The 13437-nt window shown below is 45.9% G+C and overlaps 1 protein-coding gene across 2 annotated transcripts; it reads left to right on the plus strand.

The window, feature by feature from the left end:
* The first annotated feature begins 1992 nt into the window (after positions 1 to 1992).
* LOC119650169 lies at positions 1993 to 11309 on the plus strand. Of its 2 annotated transcripts, none has more exons than XM_038052719.1 (3): positions 1993 to 2151; positions 2223 to 2269; positions 10537 to 11309. In XM_038052719.1, the coding sequence occupies exons 1-3, from the start codon at positions 2145 to 2147 to the stop codon at positions 11236 to 11238; spliced, it is 756 nt and encodes a 251-aa protein (XP_037908647.1). In that variant the 5' UTR covers positions 1993 to 2144; the 3' UTR covers positions 11239 to 11309. The 2 variants fall into 2 exon arrangements, with proteins under 2 accessions (XP_037908647.1, XP_037908648.1); XM_038052720.1 differs by lacking the exons at positions 1993 to 2151; positions 2223 to 2269 and adding exons at positions 10236 to 10346; positions 10405 to 10451.
* The last annotated feature ends 2128 nt before the right edge of the window (positions 11310 to 13437 follow it).

Raw genomic sequence — 13437 nt, forward strand, 5'->3', positions numbered from 1 at the left:
CTTCCCATAGCCATTTTTATCCACGGGTGGGCGTTTTCTTTCCACCTACCACGTCTGCGCATGAACACGCCCACGCACAGACACCTTCGAATGCGTAAAAGTATCTTATGAATCATTCGCCGAGCATTCCCTCATCCGCACGAAGGGACGCGCCTGATGGGAGATCTGGCAACTCCTAACAGGTGCTTTCTTGAAGGATATATATTGAGATTTGGTTATGTTGATTGGTAGGCCCGTCCTTCGGGATTAATCAACAAACGCCTGCTTTGCAAATATTTTGATGTTAGTTATTGTACAGATATTAAACAACAAAACGTATCCTTGGGGAATGCCATTTCCAACATGAATGGTGTCCAGCCCTAGTTGTAGGCGTTGACTGGACATTATCCTTGCCACCCATAAAACCATTTCAGTATGTCGCCGAGGGTAACCAGATCAACCTTTTCATAGGCGTTCTTCACATCGAGGACCACAGTCAACACTTGCTGACCTTTACCCTTTTGCTATCGAAATGTGTAAAAGGGTATCATTGACATAAGCAGACGTAGATTTGCCTGCCGGTTAAGCATAGCAATTAGCAGGCAGGACTTGGTATTCATCAATAAAATTATTGATACAAACCTTGATCATGGAGTTAAGTAGCTTGGCAAACATATTAATGAAAGCAATAGAGCGAAAGCTGCCCAAAAGTTCTGGGTCCTTAAGTGTTTTTGGGATTGGTACCACCAGAATAATAGACCAGCCCTCAGGAGGACTCAAGCTCCACCAGATGAAGTTAAGCCCTGTAGCAGTGCAGAGAATGTTTCCGGCGCCAACCAGCGTACATGTTGATGAGCGGTATTATCCATACCAGGGGCGGAGGCACGCTTGTGCTTCAGCAATGCAGCCGTGAGCTCTTCTAAAGAGAAGGGCTGAGAAATAGTGGGATCCGGAAAAGAAGGGCAAGTGGGGATGTACTGCCCAGGCAGAAAATCAAGATATTTAAGGTTTTTCTTAGGATTCCAACTTGGGGACTTGCTGCTGAGGTAACCACGAGAACCCTTCATGGATTTCTGGAAGGACTTGACATCTTTCATCATAGATAAGTCAGACCAAATTTCAGGCCATCGCTTCCACTTCGCGTCAGCAACAACCATCTTCCACAGACGTTTGGCCTTCTCAAATAGGAGAAAATTTTCGGAGTTGGATCTAGCCCTGAATCGACTATACGCGAATTGTTTCCTTTTAAACTACAATTTAAGCTCCGGGGTCGACCACGCCTTGAGCTGGTCCATGTGATTAGTGAAAGGTCTAGTTGCATCAGCAATTTCAGCAAAGTGTTAGTATGAGTAGTAGCGGGAGTGTGGTGACTACCAGATATTTTAACCATAATCGGATTCCACTGCCCAGAATTAGCAAGTACTATGTCTAGAACCGAGGCCGATTGATTAGGTATAGACGGGGACGAAAGTGGGCATCCCATTATTAAGAAAATTAAATGAGGAGTTGAGGACAGCAGCCTCAAATTTCATCCCTTTGCCATTACTGAGGTAGTCACCCAGGTTTTCAGATCTTCTCACAAAAAGTGAGGAGCCTACCAAACGACGTGCTGAACTCCCTGTTAGAGATACTGGGAGGGAGGTAGACTGACACGATCACGAAATTAGACATGACGTAACGAATAGATTTGCGGAATGCCAAAATGACGCCACAATAGCTGTCTTCCCTAAACTTTGCTATTAGATTTAAACCAGAAATAAACTTGGAGAGGGGAGAATGGCTCAAAGTCAATAACAATGAATCGTTTTTTTTTTCAATACAATTTCCAAATTTAGTAAGACCAGATAAGATTCTAGATTATGCCAATCAAAGTGCTAAATAAACCACCAGACTAAACAGTTTTTTGTGTTAGGCTATCATTTATCCAAGGAGTACTGGTATCAAATTTAGATCTTCCATTGGTGGACTTGTCAATTTGATGGAATTGATGAAACCAATCTATTGGTCACTTTTTTAATTACATGAGCGAGATGTTTATATGAATATGAAGATAAAGGAGGGAGGAGCCGAAATTCAATTGTTTATATAAAGGGGTTGTGAGACCAGTTTAGGTGCTCAGTAGTTTCTAGTTAAGGCTAGCTGTTGCCAAAAAGTGAATATTAAAGATGAGGTGTACGTATAAGATTGAAGTTCCGAAATTTAGATATACGAGTATTTATCATTGACTTCTCTTGTGCTTTTAGTTGCTGTTCACTATCTTCTGGTCCTGCTCTTATTGACCGGATATCAGGTAGGGGATGTCATTATAAGTCCTACTACATTGGATGTGAAGTTTTATAGTTGCGTGCTTAATTAAATTTTTGAAAAAAGCCCTTCAACATAAAAATTGGTGCCTTGCATCGTGAGTGACAATTTTGATCTCTAATCTTTCTAGATTATACCGGCTTATTCCCTGAAAGTGGGGGACACATGCAAAACAAATGGAGCTGTTGCAGCTAATCCGGAAAATAAGACGCAATTCTTTTTCTGCATGGATGGCAAAATTGCTTTAGGAAACTGCGCAGATGGCAGAGTTTTTGACGAACGTACCTTCCAGTGTGTTTATCTCTAGCGGCGAAGAGAAGATTGATTCTTTGGGCCGAAAACTGAGCGACTAGTCCAATCAGGTGGTTTCCACAGAAATAAATAAATAAAAGATTTAAATTCGATCGATCGATCTTTGGATTGTTTCTATTTAAACTGTTTATTCCTAACGAAAATAGTCGCCCGTAACACCGATACACTTCTGTCATCTTATTGGTAACTCCTTTGCCGCAGAAGCCTGGCACACGGTAGTCGATGAAATGCTGAAAAACCCTTTTTTGGGCCTCCGCGGATGCGAGGATTTTGTTGAAATTGTTGAAAGAATTGGCAATCGATGGGTCCAAAGTCTGACGAATATGGTGGGTGATGGGGAGTTTCCAACTCTAAGAAAATTTTCTCATAATCAGTTGGAGGAATGCAGTCGAGCGTTGTCATACAAGAGGATGGGAGTCGATGTATCGGTCTATCTTCGATAGAAAAATTAGAAGTGTCTGATCCCGCGTTTAATGTGGAAGCAGTCCCTGAAGCTTTCGAAGACGCATCAAAGCCTTTGTTGGCCCAAGAGGCCAAGATACCATGGGTACTATCATGTATAATGTCAAAAATACCGACAGATAGTTTAAACCAGGCGCTTGAACGTTTTTTTGTCTATATGGAGTCCAAGATAATTGATCAAAGTTCGATGATCCGCAAGGCTCATGGAAGATACGTGGTAATCCTTTTCATTAGAGCCGATTGTACTATATCCCCGCCAGAAAACTCCAGAAATAAGTCTCTGACCTTCTTTAGCCGATTGAAAGGCGTCTAGACAAAGATACTGAACTGTAGAAAGCACCCCATAGGCCAATAAGAGGGTGTTTTCAATTACGACATATGAAACGAGCAAAGAGACTACTTGGAGACGGTAGACATGTTCTTTATCTTTCGCACCATCCTGTGATCAAATTAGAAAGCTCCACGATGCTCGTATGAAGTCCTTCCTCAGAGAGGTTCCGCGTCCTAGGGTGGAGCAATCGATTTCCTTGTTATTCTGACGTGAAGACAAAGGTACTAAGTAGCTCGGCCGAGTTTTGCTGGTAAGGTTTTAATGGCATGGAGAGAATCCATGATGATGATAGCTTTATCGTCTTATACGTCACCAAATACCCTTGTGGCCAAAGAGCAAGAAGTTCAGCCGAGAGGACCAAAAATGCCGGTGTTCTGAACACGAACAAAGTTATTCGAGCTTTTAATAATCCGCGTATCCGTGTATATATACGAGTATCTGTGTGCACCTTCAAGAAGGCGATGTTGCAGGATTTTTGGTGTTTAACGGGTAGTTTGAGTTTGCTTCATTGGTTAGTGAAGCATTGTGCCTGTTGGTGAACAACGTCTGCAACCTACTACCGGAAGTCCCTTGGTTCTACGATGAGGGAATCATCCGCGTACTGGAGCACTTCTCATGGAGGGCAGATGTGTAGGTAGTGAAGTGAAGTGCGTCCATAAAAGCTCGTACCACCCCGACAACGTCCGCAAACCAACTACAAAATCGCCCTCCATCTCATGTTCCCTACACAGCATCAGCTGCGTTAGCACCACCGCACGCTTTTTCCTTATCTTCATCATCGATGCTCGCCACCGCTGAACTGGATCGCAAGTCCTCCTAGCGGCCCCAGCTTAACTTTCCCTCACTACCGAAACAACTGTTCGTGTCGGGACTAGCGTCCTTAAAGGTTGGATGACAGGTTTTTAGATTCCGAACTTCCCGAAGGTTATTCTGTTTTTCCTTGTGACGGAGACAGCACTGCGCTTGGCAAGACAACCAACCTTAATAGCGGTTAAGTCCTCTCCCCGTACCGAAGTCATATTTTCCTCCTCATTCACCACCTACGATTCCATTATCGTACGAGTCGTTCCGCTAAACTTTCCCTGTACGTGAATTTCTTCGGCTGATTGTCAGAAGTCCTAATCATTTTGTTCTCCTCACTTCCTTTCATCCTCTCCTTTAAACTCCCTATGTCCTCCCGGCAAATTATTCCCGGCATTGCTTCCCTTCCTAATAACTCCACCCACCCTTCCTTTCCTTTATCCACTTTCATGTCCACCTATGCCGCCCTTCAGTTTAACTTTTCTGGAAACCACTTAAATCGCACTCTTGATCTTGTTCTCTCTAACCTTCCTATGTGTTGCCTCCGTTAAAAATGTACAGCGGGGAAGAAGTTCCTGTCTTTTTCTCAAAACTTCGCGTTCGTCGCTCAAATTCTTAGTACATAAACCCAGAAACCCAGAAACCCAGAAACCTCAACCTTTCTGGTCACATAATCCTAACTCCCGCTATCCTGCCCAGCCAACCCCTCCATGGATTAAATTCTCTGGCTTCTTAGCTAACTCTCCCCAACTGTCTTATGATTTACTCTGCCGCTATTTTTTCTCAGTCTGTGATCCCTCTCCTCCCTCCTCTTCCCTCCCGCTAGTAGATGTAGCCTGCCCTGCATCTCCTACCATTCCCCTGCTTAACCCTTCCCTTTCGAAGACCCCATTGGTAAACTTAATGCCAACTTCTCTTTACTTAAAACTGATCAGTCCATCTCCCTTCCCTTATCCCTTATTTTTAATCAATGATTCGCAAAAAAATGACACCCCCAATGTAATGGTCATTTGCTGTACGATCCATCCAGGAGACGACGGAGTAGTCCGAGCGGTTACCGTTCAGTATCACAGTGGCCCAAGGAAATAAGTTGGTACGGTGATCGCTCGTTCCTTACCGGTAGAGCTACCAAACGTTCAGGAACCCTCAGAGGGCGTCAACGATCCTTAACGGGTCGCTTACGATACGGGGATTGGCGTCCCCGAAGTGCCCGGAAAGAAAGTTCTAACCCCATTGCTGGCATAATACCTGCGTCCTAGGTAGCAGCCCCGAGAAAATTCACGCCGGGACACATGGGGAGTTCCCTGGTCGACGTCGATGGGGTGATGTGAGTCTAGCTCTGCCAAAGTGATAGTTGTGGCATGTATCAGGAGCCAGACCCTTCGGGACCCTGATCGGGTAGTGTGCATTGAACCGGTATTTGTAGATGGCGTTGCCCGGAGCGAGCACTGAGATGTCCCCGAGGGTATACCCGTTCCTGATTATTGCGGCCCGCTCCCTTGCCGAACGAGAAGATAATGGGAATGGAGAGTGACCTGGCTGCGTTTATACACAGCATGAATATGTTCCACTCACCTCAGCGCCCGACGAGACATCGGGATGCGTAAATAGAGGAGAAGATTCACAGTGATGCGACACCTGCAACGGAGACGGAAACCTAGACAGTAGCAGTGTTATACTAACTAAACTAACCAAATAGTTTCGAATAGAGAGTAGATAAAATCCGCGGAAAGTAGAAACAAGCGCGCCTCCCGATGAGAACACTGGGAGCGTCAAACGGATCGGAAAGGAAGAAGATGAGTTCACTCAGGTACTCTCCCGGGCTCAAAAGGAGAAGACGAAGATGGACAAGAGACAACAATACGTCACGTCATCAGAAAAACCTCTGCTTAAAATTAAAGCGGACACGAAGGACTTAGCACTAAAAGAAAAGGAGGGGAAAGGAAGGAGGACTAGACCGCAAAGTGTGCTTATTAAGCCGATGGAAGGCAAAAATTTTGCGGAAGTCCTCAGTGAAATCCATTACAAGATCAAACCGGAAGACAGCGGAGCAAAAGTGTCTTTCATTCGTAAAACGAAGGGTGCTGGAGTCCTAGTCGAACTAAGCCCGAGAACAGCAAATAAAGTTACGTTCTGTGAAGCGGTCGAGGCGCTTCTGGGAGAGAAAGCTTTGGTTTTCAACCTCGAACCCACGTGTTCTCAGGAAATCCGAGACCCTGACTGCCTCACAGAAAAGAACAAGGTAGAAGAGGCCATCAAAAGCGAATGTCCGGAGGTAACCAATGTCCGGATTGGTATCACCTCTGCGAACTCCCGAGGCCAAAAACTCGCTGTGGTGGAAGTTGCGGAGCAATACGCGAGGAAGATTCTAAACAGCGGAAAAATCAGGGTTGGTTGGGTAATATGTAGGATACGAATCCGGGTCGCACCAACCAAATGTTACAGATGTTTGAATTATGAACCTGACAGAAGGGCAACATGCTGCAGATGCGGTTAGGTAGACCATATAGCGAACACCAGGAATGAATGGGAAAGCTGCGCCCTATGCGGAGGCCGTGGCGCATCTGATGAGAACATTGTGCGCGCTGCAGACTCGGAACGGTGTTCAGTCTTCAGAACAGAACTGGAAAGAGCTAGAGCGCGGTCAACATAATGAGCATCCTACAAATCTATATGGACCGGAGTGCAACCACTCACGAATTGCTGGCGCAGTTCCCTGCGTAGACCAGAATTGATTTAGTGCTCATCAGTGAGCAGTACCGAAATAAGCACCCAGTTTCATATCACCCTGACATATCAGGTACCACTGCCATATGGGTTCGGGACGGCACCCTCCTTAGGGTTCTTACAATAGGGGACGGTTTTGCCGGGATTCGGTGTTTAGGGATATCGTTTTTCGGAATATATCTTACGCCGAATGAGACGATGCCGAACTTACGATGCAGGGGTGATGCTTTGAAGCACGCTCTCTTTGGAACTGATTGATCCTGGTCGGAGGTGACTTCATTGCCAGGGCATGCCCACCCAGACTCCAGAGGGAAACGAATTATCTAAATGGTGGCGAGAATAGGACTGGTAGTTTTAAACATCCACCCCAACGTTCGGCACCCGGGCTGCGAGGGAAGCATTCCAGACGTAACTTTTGCGTCGGAGTCACTGGTGTCGAATTCAGGAAGACTTCTCGGCAACCGACCATCAATACATTGCCTTCGAAGTGGTGGACACAAACTCCCGGTGTGCGCCACCTTGGCGCTCTTTCTGTACAGGGAAATTCGCCAAGATGAACACCAGGAGGTTTGTTAAAACTCTTGGAACAGATGGTATCGCGTTGCAGGGTACTCCTGGGGTTGGTCGCGCTGCAATTGATACTGCTGTAAATTCAGTTATGAACCTGATAACGACGGACTGCAGAGCCTTCATCCCCGGGAGGACATCGAGACGTGGCAAACCATCTATGTATTGGTGGACGGTGGAAATTGCAGAACTCCGGAAGGAGGGTCCTGCCGCTAAACACAAGGTCTAAACAAGCGGGAGGAAGTATGTACCATAATGACAGAGTACTGGTCAGTCAAAAGGGGACTCCACTGCGCAATAAACAGGAGCAAAACTTGCTGGTGGCAGGATCTGATCGACGAGTTGAATGGAGATCCGTGGAGACTCGATTACGTAGTGGTAACCCAAAAAAATGGGGCCTCTGCGGAAACCCTGTTCACTTAAGGCCGAGTAGATGGGCCGCATTGTACGGGCACTATTCCCCTCGCACTCAATACTGGATGATGACGTCGGCGCGGAGAACGCGGAGGACTGCCCACTTTTCTCTATGAAAGAGTTGGAACAGGCAGACCTCTCTATAAAAACAAGAGGGTGCCAGGACTCGATGCTATTTAAGCAGAATTATGGAAACTGGTATTCCAACATCAGCCAGACCTACTGCTCCATGCATTCAACGCTTGCCTGAAAGAGGGCACCTTCCTTGCTCGTTGGAAGGTGGCGAGGCTTGCGCTGAGCAGCAAAGAGAAAGGCGACTCTGAGTTACTGCTGGAAAATTGCTCAAAAAGCTTATCAGAAGTAGACTTGCTAAATCGACACACACTGCCGGAGACTTGTTTCCACGGCAGTTCGGTTTTAGAGCAGAAAGATCCACAGATGATGCTGTCATGCAAGTCGTGGATGCCGTTCGACGAGCTGCAGCACATAGCCACCGAAATCGACGGCTGGTGCTCCTCGTGAAGCTTGATGTCAGAAACGCCTTTAATTTCGTAAGATGCAACGACATTCTGGGTACACTAAATAATACTTTCCACGCCCCAACTATCTCTTGCGGATATTGATCGACTATCTACGGATCCGCTCCCTGCTTTACGAAATGCTAGAGGATTAGAAGAGGATGGCGGTCACGTCAGGGGAGCACAGGGATCGATTCTAGGCCCGGAGCTCTGGAACGCTTCTTATGATAGTCTACTGAAACTCGACATCCGAGAAGAGTCGCGCTTGATCGGTTATGCAAATGATGTCGCGGTGCTTGTTGCTGGATGCACTGTTGAACAGGCGCAAAGCAGACTCGGCATATTGATACAATTCCTTTCGCCTGATTTGAAGGGACTAGGCCGAAGTAATACGACAAATTGTTTCAGGGTAGCTCTCTGACGATGGGACGACATACCGTTGCGGGATTCCAACACTCTGTGTGGAAGTGCCCTACCCAAGAAAAGAAGCAAACTTCCAAGAGGTGGAATCCTACGAAACAAGTCTTGGTAAACAAAAGTGGCCAGCTGCATCGCTTAACCCGAACCCTCCTCCACGGAAAAATGATAATCCGAGTTGTAGAAGGCCGAAGTGCCCCAAGAGACCAAGGATAGCTCCATGTTCCTCGGCCCGCGCACTTCTTACACTGACCATACTAATGCTATCCTTCGAAACAATGTTAGCGAGGAACATAACGTCAAACAAGCTCTGGACGCCACACTGGGGAAATCAAAAGTGGTTCGTGGATACCTGAGGATTGAGGAGGACTTTTCGATGCAGGTGATGATCAGGGATCGCCAAAAAAAGGCGGAGGTGCTAGGGCAAACCAGAAGAATGTGCCGTAAAACCTCAAAAATTGTGTCGACGACACATTGCTACGCACTGTTGAGATCTCTTCAATTCAAAATAAAGACGTCGTCTGGAAGATCGGGGAGGTATTCAACGTCCCGGAAGGAAGGAGACAAAAAAGGGAGTTACTGGACAATTGTCGAATCACCCTTTTCGGCTGGCGCGACCAGTTCGCGGGACTCCAGACTATGATGCGACAAAATCTCCTATTGGACGGTCGGGTTGGGTTATACCGTTCTGCGGTCTCTGATTGGTTGGAGTAGTTTGTGGGAGCGAGTGGCCAATTTAGACGAGTGGTCAGCTGTTATCCGCATACTTAACGGCTCTGGATTATTACGGCGAGCTGGGTACTAAGTTCAGTGGATCCGGAGAGTTATATGCGTCGCTGAAAAGGAAGAATCGGTCTATGGTCTGCCAAGGTGTCGGTAGAATTTGACTGTGGAACTTTCATGAATGTTCATTCTCCCAAATAACACGGCTGTCGCAGGTAAGCCTGATAACATTGGGCTTGGAGAGAGAGCAGGCTGCTCTTTAGATTTAGTTTTATTCAATTGTGGGTTCTATTGTAGGTATGCAGGTTATGTCAGATTTTAGTGCTTTCAAATATTCCGTTTAATGATTTACTGAAAAAGGAAGGCTGACATATCTAATTTCACGGGGGCCAAAAAAATGCTTTCACTATTTCAATGTCAATTTGAGTGGATTGAAATCTCATTGGCAAGTGTCTTAATACAATTACCAAATTTTGACAGCTCAGATAAGATTATGCCAATCAAAGGAGAATGGAAACTTATTGTGTTAGCTATAATTTTTCCGGGAAATACTTGTATCACTTTTTGATCTGTCAGTGGTGGACTCGTCAATTTGATGGATTGACGAAATCAATCTTTTTGTCATTTTTTTCAATTATAAGAGTTGCATATTCAAATATGGGTATGAAAATAAAGGGGGGAGAAACTCCTATCCGATTGTTTATATAAAGGGGTTATGAGAAGAGCCTGGGTGGTCAGTACTTTATAGTTAAAGCTAGCTGTTGCCAAGAAGTCAATATTGGAGATGGCTTGTACGTATAAGATAGACAGTACTGATTTTTTGGTTACTAATTTATTGTTACATTTTAGATGCGGGCCACTTTTTTCTGGTCCTTCTCTTATTGAGCGGATATCAGGTAGGGGATGTTATTAAAAATCCCACTGCAGTGGACGATCAAATTAAAAACCTTGACTGACTATTTCAATTTATTATGCCACTAGATTATACCGGCTAATTCCATGAAAGCGGGTGACAAATGTATAACGAATGGAGCTGTTGCAGTTAATCCGGATAATAAGACTCAATACTTTTTCTGCATGGATAAGATCATTTATTTGGGAAATTGCGTAGATGGAAGAATTTTTGACGAGCGTATCTACCAATGCGTCTACCCATCTTCCATTACTGGCGCCGAAGAGAAGATCGATTGTTTTGGCCGAGACTACCAGAAATTTGTGGATCCTGAAGATGACTCCATTTACTACTTGTGTGTCTATAACCAAGCCAACCTTATGAGATGTGCAACTGGCTCCTATTTCAACACCGACTTGGGAAAATGCTTGTCACGACCGAATAGCCTTTGCGCATCAGGAGCCAACGATATTCTCCCTGACCCGAGTGGAAATTGCCGTAAGTTTCTGTTCTGCATGGAGGGGGAGGCCCACACTCAAACCTGCCCCCATGGAAAATACTTTCACCCAGAAACAATGATGTGTGAGGAAGGAACTGTGGCTGGTTGTAGCGCATTAACAGGAAAGTGTAGTGAAATGGGAAGGACTCAATCGATACAGCGTGATTGCCATGTTTTCAATTACTGTGATGGTCGTACCTGGCTAACTTTGATCTGTCCAATGAATTATTACTTCAATCCAACTGGCTTATATTGTGAAAAGACACTACCTGCGGCGTGTAAGGCAAATTAATTCGTCCTTGTGTATTTTAATTAAACCAAAAAGCTGATGATAATAAAATTCGACCCACTTCATGGGAACATCTTAACAGCGAGAGTTTTCCTTCCGTTGGAGTTATAGCACTTGGGTCAGAACCCAGTCTACAAAGGGAACTTATCTGAAGTGGCCACGTCAACGAAACCTCATCATGACACCATGAGAATCGGGATAGCCCTTCGAGTTCACAAGTCTCAGGGAAATTCCTGGGGCATGCGTAGGACTACCAACTGAACATCTCCCCATCGTCAGAGAGTCAGCCTAGAACTGTTTATCACATTACTTTTGACTATCCCCCGAGGTGTCCCACCTTAGAGATCCTTTAAATTAAGGAATTCCTTTTACCAACGGAAGGGGAGAGGAGGAAGGGAACTATTAGTTCAAGGAATACCCTGTCGTCCGCCCCTCCGCCGGCAGAACTCTATCGTCTTTGCAACGAGAGGAACCCGAATGTAATGGTTAACACTCCTCCACCCGCCATCACTCCTCAGCGTCTTCCTGACATTGTTGTCTGGAGACAAATAGAGCTGCTGATGAATCCCATCCCACCTTCCACAGAAAAAAGAGGTGCGATAGGAGTTATCCGCAATACCACTGCAAAACACACAATTGGGAGAACGTGCCGTCACAATCTTGTACAGGTAAGACTAAAAACCTCGTTGCCCACTTTGGACTTGGATAAGGAAGTTGTCAGTCTCCCTATGCTTCCAATTCAACCACGCATCTAAGTTGCCAATGAGCCGCGCAATTTATCTGCCTCTGGTTTCATTTTGCGAAGAGAGTTGGCATTCATCTAGGGTGCGTTTCCGTCTTCCACGAAAAACCAAAACCCTTCCGCTTGTATGTAGCTTTACGCTCCTTTGCAAGAAGGTCAACGGGAATCACCCCCGCGATCATCATCACGACCGATTCAGAGACATTGTGGTAGACACCAGCAAAGCTCCCAGTTTCTATACTGGTAGAGCAGAACAGATTGCGTTGGACTCATCAGACGACGCCAAAACTTGTCATTAACCGAATTAAGGCCTCCATCTGCAGCCATTTCCGGATAACGCAGCTGCTCTGATGTACTCTAAAAACCTCATTTTTGAGTCAAGCGTCCAAGGTACTTACCGTTGGTGGGCAGTCTCCCGGTTCAAACGAGGTCTCGCCCATAGAAATTCGACGATTTTTCTTTTTAGCCAACTCTTGCGACCAGGGGGTCGTCGAAATTTTGAATTTCCTTCGATTTCGGCCAGCCCTCCCAGGCGTGGATTTTCCACGATGTCTTGCGTTCGCTGCATCGTAAAGTGAAAATTCTTGCGTCTCCTGAATTTGCCCCCCCGAGAAATTGTCTCCAGTAATCCGACATTTTTGCCAATTTTTTCGACCCGGGGGTCGTGGAAATTTTTAATTTCCTCCAATTTCGGCCAGCCCTCCCAGCCGTGGAATTTCCGCGCTACGTTTGCGGCATCGTAAAGTGAAAATTCTTGCGTTTCCTGTATTTGGGCCGCCTCCCCGTCCAAACATTTTTGCCAATTTTTACGACCCGGGGATCGTGGAAATTTTGAGTTTCCTCCTTGTAAAGTGAAAATTTTTGGGCTTCCTGAATCTGGGCCGCCTCCGCGTTCAAATGAGGTATCGCCCACAGTAATCCGACGATTTTGCATTTTTGCCAATTTTTACGACCCGCGGTTTGTGGAAATTTAGAATTTCCTTCGATTTTGGCCAGCCCTCCCAGCGTGGATTTCCGCGGTATCTTCCGTTCGATGCCACAATCGTAAAGTGAAAATTCTTGCGTTTCCTGGATCTGGGCCGCTTCCCCGTTTAAACGAAGTATCACCTACAATAATCCGACATTTTTGACAACTTTTACGCCCCGGCGGTCGTAGAAATTCTGAATTTTCTTTGACTTCGGCCAGCCCCTTTAGCGCTGGATTTTACGCGATAGCATGCACTTGCGGCGAGGTAGATTGGAAATCTTTGCGCTGCCTGAATCTGGGCCGCCTCCCCGTTCAAAGGGGGTATCGCTCACAGTAATCCGACGATTTTGCATTTTTGCCAGTTTTTACGACCCGGTTCTCTCAGCCGCCTCTCGGGTCATCGTAGAGTGAAAATTCTTGCTTTTCCTGGCAGCCTCTCCGTTCAAACCAGTTATCGCCCATAGTAATCCTGTAATGGGTAGTTCAAAGAGGG

Source organism: Hermetia illucens, chromosome 2 (assembly GCF_905115235.1).
Source record: "Hermetia illucens chromosome 2, iHerIll2.2.curated.20191125, whole genome shotgun sequence".
NCBI classification, from domain to species: Eukaryota; Metazoa; Arthropoda; class Insecta; order Diptera; family Stratiomyidae; genus Hermetia; species Hermetia illucens.

Excerpts from the sequence above, each read along its gene's own strand:
- LOC119650169 (XM_038052719.1), top strand. Across the intron at positions 2,270-10,536 it reads TCTTATTGACCGGATATCAG|ATTATACCGGCTAATTCCAT; the intron begins GTAGGGGATGTC and ends TTATGCCACTAG.